The 12,323-nt window shown below is 39.2% G+C and overlaps 1 protein-coding gene across 2 annotated transcripts in view; it reads left to right on the top strand.

Moving 5' to 3' along the window:
• Positions 1-12,323, top strand: part of LOC126354635 (uncharacterized) — a 146,345-nt gene that overhangs the window by 84,296 nt on the left and 49,726 nt on the right. The window contains exon 6 of one of the 2 annotated variants that reach the window (XM_050004836.1): positions 6,256-6,496. In XM_050004836.1, the coding sequence (XP_049860793.1) occupies positions 6,256-6,496 (241 nt within the window). The remainder of the gene's footprint in view (positions 1-6,255; positions 6,497-12,323) is intronic. The other variant, XM_050005625.1, reaches the window with a different exon arrangement.

Consider the following 12,323-nt stretch of genomic DNA (forward strand, 5'->3'; position numbering starts at 1 on the left):
TGGCCGGGCACCATCTTGCATAAACCACAAGGTGTTCGCAGTGTCGTCTAAGGCAGTTTGTACCGCCACAAATTCATGAAGAATGTCCAGATAGCGTGATGCAGTAATCGTTTCGGATCTGAAAAATGGGCCAATGATTCCTTTGGAAGAAATGGCGGCCCAGACCAGTACTTTTTGAGGATGCAGGGACGATGGGACTGCAACATGGGGCTTTTTGGTTCCCCATATGCACCAGTTCTGTTTATTGACGAAGCCGTCCAGGTAAAAATAAGCTTCGTCAGTAAACCAAATGCTGCCCACATGCATATCGCCGTCATCAATCCTGTGCACTATATCGTTAGCAAATGTCTCTCGTGCAGCAATGGTAGCGGCGCTGAGGGGTTGCCGCGTTTGAATTTTTTATGGATAGAGGTGTAAACTCTGGTGCATGAGACAATATGTGGACGTTGGCGTCATTTGGACCGCAGCTGCAACACGGCGAACGGAAACCCGAGGCCGCTGTTGGATCACCTGCTGCACTAGCTGCGCGTTGCCCTCTGTGGTTGCTGTATGCAGTCGCCCTACCTTTCCAGCATGTTCATCCGTCACGTTCCCAGTCCGTTGAAATTTTTCAAACAGATCCTTTATTGTATCGCTTTTCGATCCTTTGGTTACATGAAACCTCCGTTGAAAACTTCGTCTTGTTGCAACAACACTCTGTTCTAAGCGGTCGAATTCCAACACCAGAAAAATACTCTGTTCTAAGGAATGAACCATGTTGTCAACAGCACACTTGCACATTGTGAACAGCACAAGCTTACAGCAGAAAGACGACGTACAGAATGGCGCACCCACAGACTGCGTTATCTTCTATATCTTTCACATCACTTGCAGTGCCATCTGTTGTTGAAAATTGTAACTACTGTAATTTCGAAAGTTTGTCCGCCTGAAAATGTACTGTTGTCCCAAACATATTGCAACAAACGGTGTATTTCTATCGCTGCTCGTTTAGTTTTTATTGCCGTTTCAAATATACCGGTCATTTTTGAAACACCCTATAGGTACAAGCGACACTTGAGTGTTGAAGATCCTTCATGAAATCAATTGGGAATCCCCAGAGGGAAGAAGATGTTTGTTTTGTGAAACAGTATTGAGAAAATTTAGAGTACAAACATTGTCAACTGACTGCAGAACATTTCTACTGTACATTTCATATAAGGTCCATGGAGACAAGTTAAGAGAAATTGTGGCTCATACAGAGGCACACAGACAATTGTTTTGCACGCACTCTATTTATAGTGGCTTGCAAAGAATGTATGTAGATGTAGCTGTAGAGAGATGCAAATTGTCTTTCATGGCTGTGTCTCTGGTAACTACAGGGTGTCCCCTGATGTGAACTGACAAAGTGTTGAGGAGCTATCAGTGGCATGTGTATGAGTGCACTAACATCCACTGACAGGGCAAACACACACAGAGATAACGCACATGTTTAGAGATTGCTTTGTAAAGGCCCAAGAAGCAAACCTACTTGATTGGGAGAAAACACTTTTCTTTTAGGTAGTGTAAATGGCACACCACTCAGTGGATGGATAGATGTGCTGGACACAAAGTTTTAATACAAAAGTACTTCCTTATACTGTTTTGACCTAGAGATAAGTGAACACCTGAGATACATCATATCTTTTTGATGTTAGAAGAAACTACATGTCTGGCACTGTTTCTGTTGTGAGGCTCCAATTGCCAGAGTAAAGTACACTTAGATGACAAAAATCAAGGGATAGTGATATCCACATACACAACTGGTGGTAGCATTGCATATGCAAGGTATAAAAGGCCAGTACATAGCAGAGCTGTCATTTGTACTCAGGTGATTCATGTGAAAACGTTTATGATGTAATTATGGTGACACAATGAGAATTAACAGATTTTGGTTGTGGAATGGTGGTTGGAGTTAGACGCATGGGGCATTCCGTTTTGAAAACATCATGGAGTTCAATATTACAAGATCTACATCTACATCTACATGACTACTCTGCAATTCACATTTAAGTGCTTGGCAGAGGGTTCATCGAACCACAATCATACTATCTCTCTACTATTCCACTCCCGAACAGAGAGCGGGAAAAACGAACACCTAAACCTTTCTGTTTGAGCTCTGATTTCTCTTATTTTATTTTGATGATCATTCCTACCTATGTAGGTTGAGCTCAACAAAATATTTTCGCATTCGGAAGAGAAAGTTGGTGACTGAAATTTTGTAAAAAGGTCTCGCCGCGATGAAAAACATCTATGCTGTAATGACTTCCATCCCAACTCGTGTATCATATCTGCCACACTCTCTCCCCTATAACGTGATAATACAAAACGAGCTGCCCTTTTTTGCACCCTTTCGATGTCCTCCGCCAATCCCACCTGGTAAGGATCCCACACCGCGCAGCAATATTCTAACAGAGGACGAACGAGTGTAGTGTAAGCTGTCTCTTTAGTGGACTTGTTGCATCTTCTAAGTGTCCTGCCAATGAAACGCAACCTTTGGCTCCCCTTCCCAACAATATTATCTATGTGGTCCTTCCAACTGAAGTTGTTCGTAATTTTAACACCCAGGTACTTAGTTGAATTGACAGCCTTGAGAACTGTACTATTTATCGAGTAATCGAATTCCAACGGATTACTTTTGGAACTCATGTGGATCATCTCACCCTTTTCGTTATTTAGTGTCAACTGCCAACTGACACACCATACAGCAATCTTTTCTAAATCGCTTTGCAACTGATTCTGGTCTTCGGATGACCTTACTAGACTGTAAATTACAGCATCATCTGCGAACAATGTAAGAGAACTGCTCAGATTGTCACCCAGGTCATTTATATAGATCAGGAACAGCAGAGGTCCCAGGATGCTTTCCTGGGGAACACCTGATATCACTTCAGTTTTACTACAGTGTCAAGAGTGTGCTGAGAATACCAAATGTCAGGCATTGCCTCTCATCACGGACAAATGCAGTGCCCATTGCCTTCGCTTAATGATAGAGAGCAGTGGTGTTTGCACAGAGTTGTTAGTGCTGACAGACAAGCAATACAGTATGAAATAACCACAAAAATCAATGTGGAACATATGCTGAATATATCTGCTAGGCCAGTGTGGTGAAATTTGGCAGTAATTGACTATGGCTGCAGATGATCAATCCAAGTGCCTTTGCTAATAGTGTGACACCACGTGCAGCACCTCTCCTGGTCTTGTGACCATACCGTTTGGAACCAAGATGACTGGAAAACCATGGCATGGTCAGATGAGTCTTAATTTCAGTTGGTAGGAGCTAATGGTAGGGTTCGAGTGCAGTGCAGATCCAACAAAGCCATGTATCCAAGCTATCAATAATGCACTGTGTAAGCTGGTGATGGCTCCATAATGGTGTGGCCTATGTTTGTATGGGATGGACTATGTCTTTCTGGTCCAACTGAGCTAATCACTGACTGGAAGTTGTTATGTTTGACTACCTGGAGACCATTTGCAGCCATTCCTACACTTCATGTTCTCAAACAACAATGTAATTTTTATGGATGACAATCAACGATGTCATTGGGCCACAGTTGTTCGTGACTGGTTTGAAGAACATTCTGGATAATTTGAGCGAATCATTTGGCCACGCAGATTGTGCAACATGAATCTCATCGAATATTTATGGAACATAATTGAGAGGTCAATTAGTCAACAAAATCCTCAACTGGCAACACTTCCACAATTATGGACAGCTTTATAGGTAGTGTGAATCAATATTTCTGTAGGGGACTTCCAAGGCTTGTTCATTTCATGCCACATTGAGTTGCTGCACTATGCTGGATAGAAGGAGATCTGGCACAATATTAAGAAGTATCCCATCACTTCTGTCACCTCAGTGTAAAAGTAAAGTTGTATGACACAGTTAATAATGAGCTTCAAAATGGTTACAGGGATTAATGAACACAGGATTGTCATAGTGAGACTGAATACTGTAACCCCCAAATCCTCCAAAAATAAACAAAAAATATACCTATTCAAAAAAGCAGATAAAAATTCACTTGACACATTCCTGAGAGACAATCTCCACTCCTTCCAAATTAATAACAGAAGTTTAGACCAGATGAGGCTTGAATTCAAAGAAATAGAATAGGCAGCAATTGAGAGATTTATACCAAATAAATTAACAAACTACAGAGGTGATCCTCCTTGGTACACAAAACAGGACAGAGCAATGTTGCAGAAACAACAAAACAATCATGCCAAATTTAAACAGACACAAAATCCCCAAGATTAGCAATCTTTTACAGAAGATCGAAATTTAGTGCAGACTTCAATGTGAAATGCTTATAACAGGTTCCACAATGATACTTTATCTCGAAACCTGGCAGAAAATCCAAAGAAATTCTGGTCATATGTGAAGTATGTGAGTAGCAAGAAACAATCAATGCCTTCTCTGCACGATAGCAGTGGAGATTCTACCGAAGACAGCGCCTTCTTCTGAAATGCCTTCACAAAAGAAGGCAAAGCAAATATTCCAGAATTTTAATCGAGTGCAGCTGCCAACAAGAGTAACATAGAAGTAAATATCCTCAGGCTAGTGAAGCAACTTAAATCACTTAATAAAAGCAAGTCTTTTGGTCCAGATTGTATACCAATTACGTTCCTTTCAGAGTATGCTGATATTCAAGAAAGGTAGTAGGAATAATCCATTTAATTACAGGCCCATATCATTAACATCAATATGCAGCTGGATTTTTGAACATTTCTTGTATTTGAAAATCATGAATTACCTATAAGAAAACTTTTTATTGACACACAGTCCATATGGGTTTAGAAAACATCATTCTTGTGAAACAAAACTAATTCTTTATTCGCATGAAGTGTTGAGTGCTATTGACAAGGGATTTCAGATTGATTCCATATGTCTGGATTTCTGGAAGGCTTTTGACAATGTAGCACACAAGCAGCTTGTTGAGAAATTGCCTGCTTATGGAATATCATCTCAGTTATGTGACTGGACTTGTGATCTCCTGTCAGAGAGGTCACAGTTCATAGTAATTGATTGAAAGTCATCAAGTAAAACAGAAGTGATTTCTGGCATTCCCCAAGGTAGCGTTATAGGTCCTTTGCTGTTCCTTATCTATATAAATGATTTGGGAGACAATCTGAGCAGCCATCTTAGGTTGTTTGCAGATGACTCTGTTACTTATCGATTAATAAAGTCATCAGAAGATCAAAACAAATTGCAAAATTATTTAGAAAACATATCTTAATGGTGTGAAAACTGTCAGTTGACCCTAAATAATGAAAAGTATGAGGTCATCCATATGAGTACTAAAGGGAATTTGTTAAACTTCAGTTACATGATAAATCAGTCAAATCTAAAGGCCATAAATTCAACTAAATACCTAGTAATTACAATTACAAACAACTTAAATTGGAAGGAACACAGAGAAAATGTTGAGTGGGAGGCTAACCAAAGGCTGTGATCTATTAGCAGGACACTTAGAAAAGTAACAGATCTACCAAGGAGACTGCCTACACTATGCTTGTCCATCCCCTTTTAGAATCCTGCTTCCTGGCTTGGGTTCCTTACCAAATATGTCTGATGGAGTACATTGAAAAAGTTCAAAGAAGGGCAGCTCGTTTTGTATTATTGCAAAATATGGGAGAGAGCGTCACTGAAATGATACGGGATTTGGGCTGGACTTCATTAAAAGAAAGATGTTTTTCATTCCGACAGAATCTTCTCACGAAATTCCAATCACCAACTTTCTCTTTTGAATGCGAAAATATTTTGCTGACACCGACCTACATAGGGGGAAATGATCACCACAATAAAATAAGAGAAATCAGAGCTGGTGCAGAAAGATATAGGTGTTTGTTCTATCTGCATGCTATATGAGATTGGAATAATAGAGAATTGTGAAGGTTGTTCCATGAACCCTCTGCCAGGCACTTAAATGTGATTTTCAGAGTGTCCATGTAGATGTAGATGTAGCTGAGAGACCCTGAGGGGTAGCTCCAGCCACCTAATTGGAAAGGTTCCCTTTCTTCCACAAACAGTGGAACCGGAACCTTTCCATCAAGAAGTGAGATGAAAGTTGTATGCTAAGTGTATCTCTCTCTTGAGTGAAGATGAGTGTATTGTGTGTGTGTGTGTGTGTGTGTGTGTGTGTAGTTGGCATCATGAACATTGGTCTGGAAAACAAGTAACACTCTGAATTTTAAGCCACAATATTTTAGCTCTGCATTATATGGATGTGTGATGGGTAGGTATGTGGCCGGGATATGAGATGTAGAAAGAGCCAGCCGATGCGTGGCGCCAAGAGTGTGTCTGAGCTATTGAGGTTGGAGCGAGCACAACAGCTGACCGCTGAGCGACAGCTGTCACCTGAAGACATGCTCAAGGTGAGCCAGAAACTGCGTAATGCTGGTTTCCGGATTGACCTGCTTGAGGACATCGAGAACATCATTGATGTGCTGTGGCATGCAGAGATTGCCAACAGAAAATCAGGTGAACATGTTTGTGATCAGAGATAGATGCTCTTGTAGCACTAGAATGTTTCCTATCAAAACATGTTTACTATGTAACTGTTGATTATAAAAGTTGTGATATGATATTATTCCATGTAAAATGAACTAAAAATATTCTAGTGTCACTTATGTGATCAAAGAAGACAGTGTACTTAGGAATACATGATGTTGGTCCTTCAGTCTAGTGACTGATTATAGAAACACAATAGTGACCACAGTAAGAAGTCTAAGAATTTACAACATGTTGCAGCCCTGTCAGCAACTGTGATAAATTAATATGTCAAAACTCCGCCTCAGTTACAAAATGTTACTGTTCTTTACCTAGGTTTCAGCTAGAGTAATCTAGCTTTCTTCAGAAGTAAATTTCAATGGTCATCTTTCAGATGTAGAAACACACTTACTAACTTTTATTTATGTTGTGCAACTCCTTCTTGTTGTTTTTTTCCATCATTGCATTATACATCACATAAATGTAAACAACTTGAAATATTTACAGACTGTGCAAAACATGACCTCATTTCTAACAAAAACAAAAACTGTAGAAAATGGCAGAAACTTCTTACAGTAAAAATGTCAAAAATCTGCCTCAGTTGCAAAATGTTACTGGTCTTTACCCAGGTTTCAGCTAGAGTAATGTAGCCTTCTTTAGAAGCATAAAATAAATTAATACATGCCAGAATAAGGCATGGTCAAACATAATAAACTAAAGTACCATGGTACCACGTCAAGCTACATTACTTAGCTGAGGAACAGCTCCGGCCCCACTTCATGGAAAGCGGTTGATTAGCAGTGGATGCTACATTGGAACTGACTGTGGCACACAGATATGTAATGAGCAAGAGGGTGCATCATGCGCATGCGAACATGGAAAGCCAAAGGTGACTGCCATTGGCTGTCTTTATATTGTGTATTGGGAAATTACCTATAATGTTAAATTGTGATTTGTGAGAGAACAAGGCACTAAGTAGATAGAAACCTGATGATCATTAAATGTAAACCGAAACCTTATTAGCTGATAAGAAATTTACTTAGACCTTAAGTTCAGATTGTTACATTAAAAAAAAAAAAAAACGCATATGATCACCGCTATGTTGTATGGTTCTGCACGATCTCGTGAGGGGATAAACGAGGTTACATGTCCATAACACGAGAACTTCTCAGGATTAGGAGAAGGTGGGAATAAAATAATTTCCATTATACATGGAGTAATGCATCAATTTGTTAACACGAAATTTGACTAATGTTGTTATGTTGTGCCACTAAATTGCTACGCATTTATGATTGATTGGCTGTGTAAAGCTTTGGGCATCATTTATGACTTTATGCATAGATGGTCAACATTTTGTTTAGGAAACCTGAAATAACTTATCCAAACATACACTAACTATAAATATAATATGTAAGACCATCCACTACATGTAGACACAAGGATGCGTGGAGCAAAGGTTAATTATTAATTAATAGTGGGTTCAAGACCCCCTATGAACTTAAATAGACTATGCCACCCTAATTGTCGAAATACACACTCTAGTGTCTCAGATATTACCTCTTTAGGATAGTGCCTATTAGGCTATTAACTATTTAGGATGAGGATTATTGCGAGCATGATGGAAATTCTCACATAGACTACCAAGAACTAAAGACCTAATATTTAAAGTAAGGTGTGTCCTTAGTTCTTGGTAGTCTATGTGAGAATTTCCATCACACTCATAATAATCCTCATCTTAAATAGTTAAAAGCCTAATAGGCAATATCCTAAGTAGGTAATATCTGATACACTAGAGTGTGTATTTTGACAATTAGGGTAGCTTGGCTTATTTAAGTGTATAGGGGTCTTGAACCCACTACTAGCTAATAATTAACCTTTTTCCATTATGAGTTTGTTCCACATCACCATTGTGTCTACATATAGTGGACTGTCTTACATATTATATTTATAGTTAGTGTATGTTTGGTTTAGTTATTTCAGGTTTCCTAAACACAAAGTTGAGTATCTGTGCATAAAGTCACAAATGATGCCCTAACGAGATCGTGCAGAACCATACAATATAGCGGTGATCATATGTGGTTTTTTAATGTAACAAGCCGAAGTTAAAGTCTAAGAAAATTTCTTATCAGCTAATAAGGTCTTTGTTTAGAGTTAATGTTCATCAGGATTCTATCTACAATGGCAGTCACCTTTGGCTTTCCATGTTCGCATGTGCATGATCCACCATCTTGCTCATTACATATCTGTGTGCCACAGTCAGTTCCAATGTAGCATACACTGTTAATCAACCGCTTTCCATGAAGTGGGGCCAGAGCTGTTCCTCAGCTAAGTAATGTAGCTTGACGTGGTACCATGGTACTTTAGTTGTTATGTTTGACCTTGTCTTATTCTGGCAGGTATTAATTTATTTTATGCTTCTGAAGAAGGCTAGATTACTCTAGCTGAAACCTGGGTAAAGACCAGTAACATTTCGCAACTGAGGCAGATTTTTGACATTTTTACTGTAACAAGTTTCTGCCATTTTCTACAGTTTTTGTTTTTGTTAGAAATGAAGTCATGTTTTGCACAGCATCTGTAAATATTTCAAGTTGTTTACATTTATGTTATGTATAATGCAATGATGGGAAAAAAAACAACAAGAAGGAGTCGCGCAACATAAATGAAAGTTAGTAAGTGTGTTTCTACATCTGAAAGATGACTATTGAAATTTCGCACAAGAGTGCCACTCATAGTGCTACTATGAGGATGCAAATCAAGTTTGTTTTGAACACATGCTGCAACAGTCTTAGTCATTAGTTACCTTCAAGATTGGCACATCATACTGCACATACATCAGCAATTTGAGCAGCAGTTGGCACCTCAGTGACACAATGAACTGTTACAAATCAGTTACTTTAAGGACAGTTCAGAGCCAAACATCCTGTAATGTGCATTCCACTGACCCATAACCACTGCCATTTGTGAATTCAGTGGTGCAAAGTGAGAGCTCATTGGAGGGTAGGGTGGTGGTCTGTTGTGTTCTTTGATGAAAGCTGGTTCTGCCTCAGTGCCAGTGATGGCTAGTTGAGGGCGTGCAACCAACCTGTCTGCTTGCTAGATACATTGGACCTACACTTGGATTTATGGTCAGGGGTGCAGTTTTTTATGACAGCAGGAGCACTCCCTCAGTTATCCCATGCACCCTGACTGAAATTTGTATCTCAGTCTGGTGATCTTACCTGTCGTGCTGCTATTCATGAATGGCATTCCAGAGGTTGTTTTTCAACTGTATAATGCTTGCCCACACACCACTGTTATAACCCAACATGCTCTACAGTGTGTCGACATGTTGTCCCTTGGCCTGCTCCATCACCTGATCTCTGTCTCGAGTTGGGCCCATATGAGACACTATCAAAGGATAACTCCAGCATTATTTACAAACATTGTTAACCATCCCTGTATTGTCTGAGAAAGTGCAACAGCCATGGAAAACCATCCCACAATCTGGCACATGTACAACACAGTGCATGAATGTTTGCATTCCTGCATCAACATTCTGGTGGTTAGCTTGATTATTAATGTACCATTTCACATTTGCAATGCCTTTTCTTGCACTTACATTAATTTGTGATCTTGCAAAGTTAATCTCTTAAATATGTTACCTAGACAAATGTATTCCCAAAATTTCATTACTCTACATTAATTATTTTTTGGTGATGAGATTTGTTTTCCATAGCTGTATATTAAAGCTATCTGGAATACATTGTTAATTCTTTGGGTGCAGAATTTTATGCTGAGTAAGATCCTATACATTCTTATAACTATTTAAATAACATGTGGACAGTTAAGCCATACTTCATTGGTGATCCCTGTCTTGTATGTTGAAACAGGAGAAGGTCTTTTACCATCAAACATATAATACTTGCAAATGAATTAAGTTTCTTTAATGCCTTAATAATTTTATGTCTTGAAATCAATAATACTTCTTCCTAATTTGATTTCACTTACTGATCACTGTGCATAGTAGAGTACAGCGCGTTTAAATTCCAATCAAATATTTTTCCTAGGTGCATGACCATGTTGTACCTATATATTAAACTTATACTACAGGCTAGAGGCGAAAAAGATGAAAAATATACCAAAATACAGTTCTCTCACCTACTGATAATATTGTCTCTCTATAATGTTAGGAAACACTAACTTAAAATGATTGAGGTGCTAAAAATTCAAATTTTATCACACTGGCTTTATATTGTTATTTTTAAAGTATATATTATATTAATATTTTTCATATATATTGCTTCCTAGCTTAACAGACAATGAATTAATTTACAAAGGCTCGTAATGGGAGTCCTGAGCAACAGTTTTAGTAATGAAGGTTAATGTTCAGCATATCCACCAAAGCAATATAGGCCAGTCTCTGTTTCACATGTAACATTGGCCTGGCACAATATCATTGTGGTGAACTGACAAAAGTGGTTTACAGTCTTTGGGGTTATCAAACACCATCCTCTGAAGCATGTGGCTGATTTCAGAGTTTACCAGCAGTGTCAGATATCCCAATCTACAGTGTCAGATATCCCAATCTATAAACAGTGTGTGTTATAACTGTGGCTGGATAGAAACCATCAACACATTCCCTTAGTCATGGCTGAAAACTGCTTTGTTATTAGACAAAGATTACTGCATGATATCTGTAGTGTTCCTTCCTGACCAATTCCCACATGAACACTCCAGGGGGAATAGTGCTATATTCCGTTTTGGAATAGATTTGAGTATGAGACCATTCTAGACTTCTTTCACAGAAATTGCCATGTTACGGTAAGCTAACTGGTACTAATATGGATATGGGAGCTAGAGACATGGTGAGCAAGTATATTTCCCCTACTTTGTCAGTGAACAAAATCATGTTCACTAGACTTGTTTGGGAAACCTAAGTGCTAGCAGTGATCAAGTCATAAGAGGCACTGTGATGTTTTCATTATCACTAAATTACAAATTTCCTGAAGCAGCACAGGTATGTCAAGATGCCACACTTGCTGTTTGAGGTGTCACAAGCATATGTTCAATGGAATCTGCACGTCACCCCCCGCCCCTTGCCCCCCCCCCCCCCCCACACACACACACACAGGGAAGAGAGAGAGAGAGAGAGAGAGAGAGAGAGAGAGAGAGAGAGAGAGAGAGAAGCCACTGCTCATGGGATGCTGCAGTACCACTGCAGTTGCATGTGTCAACACCTAGTTTTTGACTGTGCCACTGTACTGGTGCCACTTTATGGCATACCACTAGAAGTTAAATTTCAATTTTACGTAAGCCACATTCACATACACAACTAAATAGACACTGCAGCTTGTGGCATACTGCAGTGGCACCATGAGCTAATCTACATTCTTTATGATGCAGCTTTCAGTATAGTGTCAGCTGGAATAATTTGTGTTGGCATTAATGTTACGCACAGGTTATGTTATTAGAGTTGAGGCAAATATTAAATACAAGGAAAAGAAAACTCAAGTATTAGATCTGAAAATGTCCAGAAGTGTTATGACGAGAATGGATTCTGAGTGTCTGAGCACAAGTGATGCAGACACGGAATTGGTACTACAGGCATTATTTCAGAGCCCAAGTAAATCAAGCTGCCAATCATGTCATCAGTTGCAGCTATCACTAACCATAGCACACAAGAGACTGAAGCTTCATGTCTACAAGCTGATGCATGCACTTCAACTCCATGACATGCCAAAGCTCAAAGCATTTGCAAATGAGATTTTGAATCGCATCAGCGATTATTCAGACTATCTGAAAAAGATAATATTCATGGGCAAAGCTTGTTTTCAAGTGC

Source organism: Schistocerca gregaria, chromosome 1 (assembly GCF_023897955.1).
Source record: "Schistocerca gregaria isolate iqSchGreg1 chromosome 1, iqSchGreg1.2, whole genome shotgun sequence".
NCBI classification, from domain to species: Eukaryota; Metazoa; Arthropoda; class Insecta; order Orthoptera; family Acrididae; genus Schistocerca; species Schistocerca gregaria.